We start from the raw sequence: 13,816 nt of genomic DNA, 5'->3' as shown, positions 1-13,816 counted from the left end.
TTTAAATCCACTTTTAAGAGTTCCCTTTAGGTCAAGGCCACCCAGGGTAATCTCTCTTTGATTAACCATGTCAACCGAGTAGATACTTTAATTACATCTGCAAAATTTCATTACTTGTGCCGTGTAAAGTAACCAATCACAGAAATGATATCCTCATCATATTTACAGATCCTACCCACACTCCAAAGGGGAGAGATTTATACAGGACATGTACATCGGGGGGCAGCAATCATGGTCACCATTTTAGAATTCTACCTACCATACTTCCTACCGTGATAGAAATCCTTCTCCTCTCTCTAAATCCATTGCATTTGTTTGGAGTGTATATAATGTCTTGGTTTGGAGTGTGTCTGCATATCCATATGTTTTGGTTACCTCACTATTTAAAATGCGCTGTTGACTATCTGAAGATTTTTACACAAATAACTCCTTCTCATACTCTGATGAGAAAGTAGTGCTCCTAAAATTTATTAGCCTTAGTTTGTGTATGCTTAAAAAGGCAAAATTTAGACTTTTAAAAACCAAATGCAAGTTCAGACTGCTCCAATTGGTAGCCTTCAATTGCTCCAGAATGTGAGTCCACATTTTTGTTCAACAGATAAATAATAGTGACCATAATGTTTTGGAGAGGATTATAGCTTCTCAGAGTCATTCGATTTCATTGTAGATACTTAAATTTTTTTTGCTAGTGACAATATTGTGTAGGAAAAAATAACACAAACTTCAGAACAAAGCTAAGTTGAAATCTCAGCTCTTTGCTTACTCACTATGAGGCCTTGGTCAGATTACCTGTAAAACAAATTATCTATAAAACAAATAATTCTTGTACTTATGTCATCAGGTTGTAAAAGTTAATAAAGGTTATATGAGTTCATAGTAGAGTGCCTGGCACATAGGAAGACTATACAAATGTTTGCTGTTATCGTTGCTAACTAAATTCCTCCTGCAAGGTTTGTCCTAAAATTAGAATATAGAAGAGGATTCCAACATATTTTTATTTAGAAATTTTTAAGACCAAATCATTGAGTATATTAAACCTCTGTTCGATCCTTTTTTGTTGGTAGTTTTGGCTAGTTTTAGTAATCAACACATACAGCTGGGCATGGTGGCTCATGCTTGTAATCCCAGCACTTTGGGAGGCTGAGGTGGGCAAAACATCTAAGGTCAGGAGTTCGAGACCAGCCTGGCCAACATGGTGAAACCCCATCTCTACTAAAAATACAAAATTAGCCAGGCGTGGTGGCATGAATCTGTAATCACAGTTACCCAGGAGGCTGAAGCAGGAGAATCATTTGAACCTGGGAGGCAGAGGTTGCAGTGAGCCAAGATGGTGCCATTGCACTCCAGCCTGGGCAAAAAGAAAGAGTGAAACTGTCTCAAAAAAAAAAAAAGAAAAAGAAAAAGAATCAACGCATATGGAAAAATTTAGGAATGAACCACTGAACAAACCTAAGGCATCTCCAAATCAAACAACAGTAATGAATATGCAGGCTTTCCTTGGTGAAGTTTGGTGTGGTTCATAAATTCTGTTCATATTACTTAGTGTTCTTAATCACCCTATAACTTAATCCTAAGGCCCTAATATACAGAAATTTCATTTATCTTTGATATGAAGAGATCATGGAATACAAAGTCACCTTGCAAGTTCACCTATAATACCCAGTGGACTTAAATGTACAGAATTGGAAGGCAGAAGCATGAACTCCAGTTCTGATGTGGGCTGCACTCTATGATGAGACCTCAGCAGAATCATAATCATACAGTGGAGTGAAAATGAGGATGGGCTCTGGAGGCTTGACTCGACAAGTCAGTCAACTTCCCTTAGCCTCAGTTTACTCATATATAAAACAAGTATTCTAATATCCACCTTTTGTACTTTTTGGAGTTATTGTGAGCATCACAACAAATAGTCCATTTTATTGTCACTATATATTCAGAAGGTATATCTGTCCCACTAGATTAATTTCACAGGGGCAAGAGCTGTGGCTTAAAATAAAGAATTGTAGCCTGGTTTTAAAAAAAAACAGTAGACATCTACCAAATGTTTGTTGAACATGTTATTCACATGACAAAATATATGTGAAAGTATAATACAACATTAAGCAATGTCATAAAATCAGCCAAGTGTACTAGCAGGTGGCCACAGTGACCAAAGATATGCTGATTAACAAAGAAGATTAAAGTGGCATAAAGAATTAAAATGTGGCCTTTCTAATATGACCTGGGACAATATAGTGACTTTGATGCATCAGCAAGTTCAAGCCATCTGTGCCTTGATGTGTGAGACACGATATCAGCTTCTTGAGCAGCTTCCTTGGCATTATCTACACATCACACTCAACATTAAAAGGCAAAATAAAATGAGCAAAAAGTTGGGAAATAAAACCTGCTCACCACCAACAAAGCTAGGTTGTTGGTGTTCAACTCTCTGGAGCTAGCCAAGTGTAAGGATAGGATGATCCTATAATTTTAAAGCTCTTTTAATGTGATGAGTTACAAAGAAACTAGGAAAATTTAGGTGGGCATTGAAAACATGGTGGTGATAGCACAGCTTCTAGCACTTGGCAGAGCTGTGGGTGACTGAGACATGTCAACCACAGACAGGCTAACTTTGAGGGCCACATTTATTTCATAGTATCTGGCAGCAGAAGCAGCTAAAGGAAAGCAGCTTGGCTAACAGATTGGTGCATAGTCTTGAAGGAGCCACAGCTCAGAACTGTTCACCAGGTCTCACAAGCACATTAACAACATTTAGAATGAAGATGTAAAACATTCAGAAGGGGCATTCTTGAAAATATAAAGCAAAAGTTAGTTTTGGAAAGGGTCAACTGTAAAATATTGCCCCAAAAGAAAGAGTATTAACCTAACAGTACTATAACAAGTTATTATGAATATAGCTTTCTAGTAAAACTATATGAGGTTTTATTTTTGTTTTGCTTTATATTAGGGAAAGTTTGGGCCTTTTTTTTTTTTTTTTTTTTTAGTATTTTAGGTTTGAGGGAGATTTTGCAAGAACAAAAGGAAAACTGGACTTAAAAGATGTTTTAATACTGAAAATTGTATTTTTAATCTTTTACTTATTTTCAAAAGGTAGCTTATGTTTTACATGTATTATCTTATGTGTTACATAATTCCTGTTAGTGAGAAAGCACTATTCCCATTTGCAGATCAAGAAACTGAGACTCAGAGAAGTAAATTTGTCCCAAATCACGTTACTAATAAGTGATAAAGACTTTATTCTAATTCCTGGTTCTTACTACTCACCATGAAAGTCTTAAAAGGAGTGAAAAGAGAAGACAGGCTTATGATGAAAACATGATAGGATGGAAGTGAGAGCCATAAAAGAAGGTAAGAAGAGCACAGCACAGGGAAAGGTAAGGAAGGAGACCAGGCATTGAGAGAGGGAGAGAATTCTTTAGACTGATTGGGTCCTTTAGAGTGGTAATATTCTCAGTGACTATGATCATTCCATATCATTTTAGCTGATGCTTTTAGTCCTATGGAACATCTTACCAGACAGGTCCACTTCCCACCTTATGTAGTACTTTCAGAGGGCTACTTCAAAGTACAGATTACATAGGAGATTTACTCCACATATCTTGACAGCTTTCAGGTACTGGAAGGAAATCGGATATGGATTATTTAAATTTAAATGTATCCTCAGTGTGTGTGCTCTAACTGTATACTGGCTTTGCAAAAAGAAAATCTATGATTTTAATTCACAGGAAAGCAGATGGGATCTGTCATGGAGTGATAAAACACAAGAAAGATGTGAGAAAAACAAGTTTTCCTTGTGCACCAATTTTATAGTACAATATCTGTCACTGTGTATACACATGCTGTTATTCATTTAAAAAGTCATGTATATTTATTCAGCAAATACTGTTGACTTATATGTACTTAATTATTAGAAGGAGCCTAAGAAGTTGATACTGTAATGAAAACCAACTTTAAAGATGAGAAAACTGAGGCTCAGAGAATTAAACAACCTAAGGACACAGGCTAATAAATAGCAGAACTGGAAGCAGCAGAGGTGGTCTGAAGCAGCTGTGACCAGAGAAGAAATCTATGCTGTGATAAATAGTAGGAGGAGAAAAATGGGGCAAAAAATGCGAGTATAACATTGTTTTAAAATGAAATCAAAGTGTATGTAGCATGGAAAAGGAGGGAAGAAAGGTCTTGTAAATCTTTCAAGTAAAGAATGAAACTTACTCTATATACTTTAAGGCTTAAATTAAGTAAGGTGGTTTTTCTAATTTTCCCTTTTTATTTCTAATTTTGTGGGCTAAAATGACCCATTCAACTTAGCCATTGGAATTAATACTGTTTGTCCTGATGGTTTCTCTGAGTAATGCTAAGTTCCACACTGCAGGGTTAGTGTCTCAGTCAAAGGTGGGTGTGTTATTTGGCCATTTTTTTTTTCCTCTTGAAAGTTAATTAAGTCAACATTAACTGTGGCCATCTAACCACAGAATGGGCAGTTTCTTGAAGGCTCATGGTTTGGATCTTTTCCTGCAAAAACTCCCACTTCTATAGTTATATTTAGTGTTCTAACTGCCTAAATAGCTGGCTTACTATGCACCCCTGTGTCGGGCCTGTTTGCCGTGGAGTTTGTCTGCTTCACTGGAACCTCAGTGCCAAGAGTATGTGGTTCCCAATGGACAGCCTACCGAGTTCAGCCTTTTGTTTCTTCTCCAGAAATCTTCCAGGGGTTATCATTGCAGATTTGATGCCATATGGCCCTGCAGTTCTCAAAACTGTTAACTTGATGTTTATAATTTTTTAAAAACTTGTCCATGTGCTTAACTCTGAAAGTAATGTAGTATCAACATGTGTGGTAGGGATCTATCCTGATGACTATTCATGTAGATGTGACGGAACTTTTTTTTTTTAAGTACTGCCCCTGCACGCAAACTAGGTTTTTAATGTCAGTGCAGCTGTTTTAACTTAAAGAAAACAAAGCCACAAACATTTTATCCTCTAAAACTTTAATTTTCAAAAACATAGGACTTTTAAAGAGTTGTTTCTAAAACTGGTATAAACTTCCTACTCCTATTCTCCTTTAAGACTTGAATACAGTTTCTGAGATGTTACAAAGTTACATACAAACTTTTCAAAATGTATGTTATTGCTCAATTCCTAGTAATCTTTGAAATGTTAAGTTATAATAGAAGCAGTAGCATTAGAATAGAAACAATAAGTAACTGTAGCTCTGTTCTCATAATGTCTTCCCTAAACTCAGTGAATTTTTCATGGACAAAGAGGCAGAGATGTCAAAAGGAAACAGTTGTGTTTTCCTGAGTTCACAGTAGCCCAACAAGTCATGGTAAATGTGTTTGCTCCTTATTTTATGCTGTAGCAACAATTCCACTTCCTATTACATAGGAAAACCTATTCTGCTGTTAAAAGAGGTCACTGAATGTATTTACTACAACATTAAGACCATTTTGTCCATGGAAATATTTTTTATTGTTCTGAGTCACCCTGGTTTGTGGAATTTTTACATGAGTTCCAGGACAAGGATGAGATACTTTATTTTTTATCCTCTTCGAATGTTTTTTGACTGCATGAATGTCAGGCTTGTTGTCAGAGTATTTCCATATTTTTATTACTTTAGAAGTAACTCTGCTCTATTTATGTCTCTTAAACTCTTCATTGACAATTCACTCTGTGTACTTGGCATGCTGCATTTTGGCAGAACTACCTGCTTTGCCCAGTGTGATGTGATTTCTTGTTCCTTTAGCCCCTATTCAAGTCCTCTCAATGTATGTCTTTACTATCCTAAGGTTTTGCAGACCTTTGAAAATATTTAAATTGTTTGTTGAGCTGCTGGAAGGACTTGAATTAAATTGTGAACTTCAATTTGTTATGCTTCACATTCATTTCTTAAAGTAAGCCTCAATAGAAGTGTTCCTTAATTTAATCCAGAGTATTTCTGTGCTTTAGACACACCTGAAATCATAGAAATTCCTGATACTCGTTTTCAAATATTTACTGGTTTGATTGTAATTGTTGGACTTGTTAATCACCTCTAAGGAACTAGGTTTTAAAAGATGAGTAATCATATTAACTGCTTGTTTGAATATAAACCTAAGTAACACAGTTTAGATTTACAGAGAAGCAGTGGATGTTCTGACTTTTTATTTATTTATTTTGAGAGGGAGTCTCGCACTGTCGCCCAGGCTGGAGTGCAGTGGCACAATTTCGTCTCACTGCAGCCTCCACCTCCCAGGTTCGAGCGATTCTCCTGCCTCAGCCTCTTGAGTAGCTGGGATTACAGGCACCTGCTACCACACCTGGCTAATTTTTTGTATTTTTATTAGAGACAGGGTTTCACTATGTTGGCCAGGCTGGTCTTGAACTCCTGACCTTGTGATCCACCTGCCTCCACCTCCCAAAGTGTTGGGATTACAGGCATGAGCCACTGCACCCAGCCTGCATGTTCTGGCATTTTAGAAAATATTTGAATAGAAAACAATGATTGTCTATGGATTGAAATTTCAAGTTACTACTTATTGATATTCCTTCCATGTATTATTCTGTGTATGTGTAGTTCTGACTAAATGACTAACTGACATAAGATATAAAATTGAATCTTGTATTTCTTGACAAGAGTAGGAGGATTGGGTGCTTTGTTTCTCACCTTCCTTAACTCATGTGCCCTATCTAGTGAGCCTCCAGTAGTGTGCTAACTGGCAGACTGCAACAGTATCCTAACTAGTCAGCCTCCAACAGTGTCCTAGCTGGTCAGCCTCCAATAGTGCATTAACCGGTTGTACTCCAACAGTCTTAACTAGTCAGCCTTTCTACAGAAAAATGAGACTGTATTGACTTAATCTTACACTAGAAGTGAACAAAATGAGCAATTTCTACAGATAATTTCTCTTACAAATGATCATGACTAGTCATACACTTAAGTATTTATATATTCACAAGGATGGGTATGTATGTGTGTGTGGATTTGTGCACATGAGAGCATGATTTAGTGTTCCCATGTTTTGGATGGGTTTTTTTTTTTTGGTGAGGAAATTGAACTATATTAATCTCAATCATTTTATTTTCACAGGTTGACATGATGAAAGAAGCATTAGAAAAACTTCAGCTCAATATAGTAGAGATGAAAGATGAAAATGCAACCTTAGATGGTGGAGATGTTTTATTCACAGGTACAGTTGTATTTATTTTTTCTATCCAGAAATATTTATAATACTTGGCTTGTATTTACTTGTTTTATTATTGTGTGTGTGTTGTTTTTGAGACAGAGTCTCGTTCTGTCACCTAGGCTGGAGTGCAGTGGCACTATCTTGGCTCAAGCGATTCTCCTGCCTCAGCCTCCCGAGTAGTTGGGTGGGCGTGCCACCACACCTGGCTAATTTTTGTATTTTAGTAGTGACAGAGTTTCACCATGTTGGCCAGGCTGGTCTCAAACTCCTGACCCCAAGTGATCCACCCGCCTCAGCTTCCCAAAGTACTGAGATTACAGGCATCAACCACTGTGCCCAGCCTATTATAGTATTTTTAATTACCAAAGTAATAAATGCTAAATTGAGGGAAATTGGAAAATACAGAAAGAGACAATAAGAAAGAAATGACCTTCTATTTAAATATAACCACTTCAGTATTTGGATGTGTCCTTTAAGTACTTCGTATGGATATATTTGCTTATTTTTACAAGAACACTATTGGTATGTACATGACCACTAGGTATCTTGCTGCTTCTATATTCTTCTACAACGTGAATTTATAAGTTGCATAGTTTTCCATTCTGTTACTGTATATCTGGTTTGTATTTAAAGGATTCTTAATTCAAGATTAGTGTCATTTGCAAATAATTTTCTTCCCAGATGGCAAGATGGATTTAAATAATTTTATGCAAATTGACTTGGCTTAATGACAGATGAATAACAGAACTCAACAAAATATGAACAGCTAATCTTATTATTGATCTAACTAGAATCAGTTTTTACAATATAATGTGGCTACTAAAGAAACAGTAATTTTAGCATTGAACCTTTTCAACTCATTTATCATATAATTAGTGTTATATAAAATCATGTGTAAAATCTGGGTCCCCAAATTCATTCTGGTTATACTGATGAGCAAGGCATTAATAGTAATTTTAATTGATAGTGAGAGTTTATTTTCCCCGACATGTCAGGGAATAAATAACCTGTTTCACCAATGTACCCCCGACAGAAAAGGCTGGTCCTCAGGGACTTGGGAATGTAACCCCAGGTGGCCCACTGAAAGCATGAAGCTTTTTGGAAGTCTAATATTTTAGCTGATGTGAATTTTATATTGCATCTCATATACGTATAGCCAAGAGATAGCCATTTTTGTTTTAATATCAAGATGTTTTGCATTACTTACCTTTGGACATAATTAATGTTGCTGAAGAAGGAATGGTGTTTATCCTGTGACATATAAGTAGTTCTTTGCTAAGTGTCACATACTGTAACTATGGGTGGGGCCACCGTGTTGCCAGCTCTGGGGGCGCCATTCTTGTTAGGAATTGCGTGAATAGACTACCCTGGAGTTGTGTACCTCCCCTGTGCTGCCACTGTAACATGCAGTGGCCACCTCTGGGGTTTGGTTTGTGTGCCCATTCAGCCCTAAGAATACAGAACAAGAAGTCAAGAAGGCCCACGCTGCATTCTTAGCTCTGGGTGTGCCCAAGCAGACTCAGGCATTCTTTGAATCTGCCTAGTAAGTTCCCCTTAGAAAATTCTTTGTGTCTCCTATTGATGGCACTTTTATTCTTTTTGACAGTACAGAACAACAGTCTGTTTCTCTAACAAAATAGGCTTTTGTGAAAAGTTAAATGTGTAAATCACACTTTCTTACAATATAAATTTTTTATCAGAACATAGCCATGCGATGAATAACTTATTGTAAGCAGGTACTGGTAACATTTGAAATATGGCTTAACCAAGCTATTTTCACAGCCATTTAGTTATTTAAGCAGCTGAGCTGAAAAGACCCCCTAAAAATCTCCTCAGTGTGAAAGGTCTTTCTCTGGCATCTCAAGCCTCATAGTTTTGACCTATCTTCTAATTAGGTACTAAGCATTTAGGCTTACCTTTGATACTACCTGTAGACTTTCTTATTTGTTATATTCAATAATGCGTTAGTAGTTACTTTGTTCAAAGCTGAGATGATGTTGGGATATCTTTACCTCCTTGGCACCTCATTCACACCTAATTTGTGGTCCTGCCTTCTATTTTCTACTTCTCACTTTTCCTCATCTATTTTATTTTATTGTGGTTAAACATACGTACCATAAAATTTGCCATTTTAACCATTATTAAGTGTACAATTCAAATGACATTAATTACATTCATTATGCTGTATAACCATTACCTCTCAATTTTTGGATTACAAAGTGTTAGATAAGAAATAAGGTCTGTAACACTTTCTGGGTGCTCTGTGCCCTCTTTCCTCTGTAATTCACAGTCTCATTCATAATTTATCAGGAAATGGACAGAAGGAAAGCTTCTTTCCAAATCCTGTTCCTGCTGAGAAACCTGTGAGTCAGGCAAGCAGCTACTGACAAAATTTGTTTCAATCCCATTTCTCTTAAATAGACAGCAACTTACCTATACTTTTATTTTTGTGAAATATAGAGTACATTTAAAAAGTTGTAAAGTGTTTATGTATAGTTTAAAGATCAATAATAAAATGAACACCTGGGTGTCCACCTCCTGACTTAAGAAATAGAATATTGCCAGGACCATAGAATTCCCTGTGGGGTCCCCAGTCACAACCTGCCCCTCCCCAGCCTCAAGTAACCAACCATCTTGAATTTTGTGTTATTATTGCTTTGTTGTACTTTAAGTTTTGCCTCCATGCGTGTATTCCTAAACTGTATGCTGTTTTAGTTTTGTCTTGTAGTTTTATAAAGCAACAGGAAATCTTTATTAGTCACATTATATGAACTCTTGGCGTGATTTTTCTACTTTTGAACTCAGTTGATGTGTCGCTATAGTTCATTTTCAACGTTGTGCAGTTCTGTGATAAGAATACACCATCATGTATATATTAATTTTACTGCTGATGTGTTTTTGGATGTTTACCAGTTTTTGTCAGTTATCTTCAGCACTTCTACATACATTCTTGTGTGTGTCTCCTGGGAGCACATGCAAGAGTTTCTCTCAAGTAAACACCTGGAAATGAATTTCAGGTGATAGAGTAAACTCTTTTTTGTGTCACTGAAATGATTTTATGATTTTCTTCTTTAATCTGTTGATGTAGTTTGTTTCATTAATTCATTTTCTGATATTTGACCAGTCTTGCAACCCTGGCATGAAATTAAACTTGATCATGACTTATTCTCTTTTTAACACAGTGTTGAATTTAGTTTGATAACATGTCATGTTTTTTGTGGCCTATAATTTTTATTTCTTGTTATCCTTGTCTGGTTTTGGTAAAAGAGTTATGTTAGCCTCATAGAACGTATTAGGGAATATTTCCTCTTTTTCTGTTCTCTGAAATCAATGCTATTTGAATTATATATTCCTTAAACTTTGGAAATAGGCTTTTGTGCTTTCTTTGTGGAGAAATTTTAAACTCATTTAGTTGATTTAATGATTATGTGACAATTTAGATTTTCCTGAGTCAGTTTTGATGAGTTTCATTTTCTAAGATTTTATCTATTGTAAGTTTTTAAAATGTTGGGTATAAAGTTACTTATATTTTCTAATACCTATTGATGCTTCACAGCAATTATAGCTATATTTTCTTTTCATTGGTAATGCTAATATATGCCTTTCTTTCTTTGCCAGAGGTTTGCCAAGTTTATTAATCTTTTCAAAGGACCAACTATTGGCTTTGTTGAACTCTTCCTTGAATGTTTCTTTTCTGTTTCTATATTTCCTTCATTCACATTTCTTTTTTACTCTGTTCTTATTTCTACATCTCAAGTTGGAATTTTATCTCATTAATTTTGAGCCTTTCTTCCTCTCTAATGTAAGCTTTTAAGGTTATGTAATTAATCCTTATTTTAATATGGATATTTTTGTTATTTCGTTTTTTTTAAAGTTTTATTTCCGCTGTGATTTAATGTTTTTTAAAAAAAACTTAGTGTTCCAGCAACTTACAATAACCACCAATAACTCATAACTCTAATAATTTATATGTACAAGAAAGACTAAAGCATTTAGCTTTTCTTTTATGAATTTTATTTCAAGTAGACTATACTTGATTGAGGAGAGATTTTCTTTTTAGGGTTCCAGCCAGTAAATGCAGGTGCCTAACAAAATAATGGATCTGTGCAGTGATCAACCTATGGTATTAAAACTGTTACATGAAAGCTTGACAGGAAACTTTATAATGAGGGAATCAGGCTGATGCCACTTGAACCCACTGATAATTCTAGTATCACTGAAATTGTGTCAGTCAGTCATGTGCCTCATATGATGTATCCATTAATTGTCTTTTTTTGAGACTGAGTTTCACTCTTCTTGCCCAGGCTGGAGTGCAATGGCATAATCTCAGCTCACCGCAACCTCTGCCTCCCAGGCTCAAGCAATTCTCATGTCTCAGCCTCGGAGTAACTGGGATTACAGGCATGTGCTACCATGCCCAGCTAATTTTGTATTTTTAGTAGAGACAAGGTTTCTCCATGTTGGTCAGGCTGGTCTCGAACTCCCAACCTCAGGTGATCTGCCCGCCTCAGCCTCCCAAAGTGCTTGGATTACAGGCGTGAGCCAGTGTGCCCAGTGTATCCATTCATTTTCTAACCCACGTCTTCCAGTTCAGGGTCATTAAGGGTGGCTGGAGACTATCCTGGAAGCTCAGGGTGCAAGGTTGCACCCAACCCTGCACAGGACACTGTCCCATCATGGCACACACACACCCACACTTGCTCAGACTGGGACCTTGTAAACATGAAGATTTACCTGTTGTGCACAGCTCTGGGTTGTGGAAGGAAACCCATGCAGACCTAAAGAGAACATAAAAACTCCTTGCAGACCATGGCCCCAGCCCAGAATCAGTTTTTCTTTTTCCTCATCAAAGTTGAGCAAAATGATGTTATTTGAAGTCCTGCTGACCTGTAAATTGTCATTGCTGTTACTTAATTTCTGGTCAGAAATTACCAGTGTGTTTAACTGTATTATTGCCTAAATAACAATTTCATTCTTTATTGTGGTAAAATATACATAACATAAAATTTACCATTTTAACCATTTTTAAGTGTACAGTTCAGAGGCAAGAACATTCACATTGTTAGGCAACCATCACCACCAGGCATCTCCAGAACTTTTTCATCTTCCCAAACTGAAACTTCCTATCCAATAAACAATAACTATCCATTTCCTGTCCCCATGGCTTCTGAAAACCACCATCCTACTTTCTGCCCTTATGAATTTGAAAAAGTTTGTTCTCAGTAGTTTAAAATCCTTTTTTTGTAGTCTCTTTAGTGAAGCTGTCCTCTGTGGTAAGACAGAACTGTGTGATGCTTTAAGGTCATTATTTATAGATAAAAGAAATGATGCGCAGTCACTGGTGCCACCCGCTCACTATGTTCCATGACATCTGTTATAGGCAGAGAATTTTTTGTGGGCCTTTCCAAAAGGACAAATCAACGAGGTGCTGAAATCTTGGCTGATACTTTTAAGGTAGGTAAAAGGTAGTTTATGCCTGGCACAAAGTAATTACTTAATAAATAGTTATAGACCCACTGAATCAATGTCATGAGTAATAGTGTTTACACTTCACTGGCTTTGTACAATAATTCCTAATATTTGTACATTTACTAGAAGTTTTAGAAGCTATTAAATTTTAATTTCTCAGTAATTCAGCTTCTTTGCTACCACAAGAACAACAAAGTTAGCATGGGCATCTTCTGTCTTCTCCCAGTGTATAATTATTCAACCATCTGGCACATGTTCTGGAGCAACAACTTAAAAAAAAAAATCTGGAAGGCCAGGCGTGATGGCTTACGCCTGAAATCCCAGTACTTTGGGAGGCCAAGGCAAGAGGATTGCTTGAGCCCTGAATTGACTCTGTTATGAAATACAGATTTCTTTTTAGATTGGAATCAGGGATCACCTGTGCTTGAGGGCCTTCTGTGTGCTAGAAATTGTGCTAGGTGTTGCGCATACATCCTCTTAAGGTGCCTTTACTGATTATTAATAGATTGGTTCTCTACATTGCATAGGAAGGAATATAATCCTCAAGATGCTCCATTCCCCGTGAGGATGTGAGTCTACAGCTGAGCCACTGTTTATACAGGATATTCAAACACGCCCTCCCAGAGTAGCCCACTCCATAGATCAAACAGCCAGCAAAGATGTTGCAGCAGTCACACATCTGGTGACTCTGCTTTCTTCTTAAAAGCAGTCTTCATTTAACTAGCAATATCCAAACCTGTGGGTGCCGGTTTTCTTCCAAATATGCAAGGTCCCTGGCAGCCTTCAAGGAGCTGTGGTTCAGGGAGGTTTTTAATCAGTTTTAGAATTATTCTGCAATACTAAACTGCTTGTTTTTCTGTTCTCTACATAGGACTATGCAGTCTCCACAGTGCCAGTAGCAGATGGCTTGCATTTGAAGAGTTTCTGCAGCATGGCTGGGCCTAACCTGATCGCAATTGGGTCTAGTGAATCTGCACAGAAGGCCCTTAAGGTAAATACAAAACTGCTCCTTCTAAATGCAGTGGGTGTGCCTACCACAGGGTTTTTCACATTCTCTCTGCTGGAGGAGTAACAAGCAGGGTTGGCAGGGAGAGAACAGGCAGGGATTTGAGCTTCTGTAATGTGCATTATTGTGACCTCACATTCATTAGAAACCAGGAACACCTAAGTGTAGGAAGAACTCT

The 13,816-nt window shown here is 36.9% G+C and overlaps 1 protein-coding gene across 5 annotated transcripts in view; it reads left to right on the top strand.

Moving 5' to 3' along the window:
- The window catches only part of DDAH1 (dimethylarginine dimethylaminohydrolase 1), a 284,364-nt gene that overhangs the window by 226,156 nt on the left and 44,392 nt on the right, over nt 1-13,816 (top strand). For all 5 annotated transcript variants that reach the window (XM_074381106.1, XM_074381105.1, XM_074381107.1 and 2 more), the window contains 3 exons: nt 7,067-7,166; nt 12,544-12,617; nt 13,504-13,623. In XM_074381106.1, coding sequence (XP_074237207.1) covers nt 7,067-7,166; nt 12,544-12,617; nt 13,504-13,623 — 294 coding nt within the window. The remainder of the gene's footprint in view (nt 1-7,066; nt 7,167-12,543; nt 12,618-13,503; nt 13,624-13,816) is intronic.

This window comes from Saimiri boliviensis, chromosome 11 (assembly GCF_048565385.1).
Source record: "Saimiri boliviensis isolate mSaiBol1 chromosome 11, mSaiBol1.pri, whole genome shotgun sequence".
NCBI classification, from domain to species: domain Eukaryota; kingdom Metazoa; phylum Chordata; class Mammalia; order Primates; family Cebidae; genus Saimiri; species Saimiri boliviensis.
The sequence above is the reverse complement of the archived record's forward strand: the minus strand, read 5'-3'. Positions and strand labels throughout refer to the sequence as shown.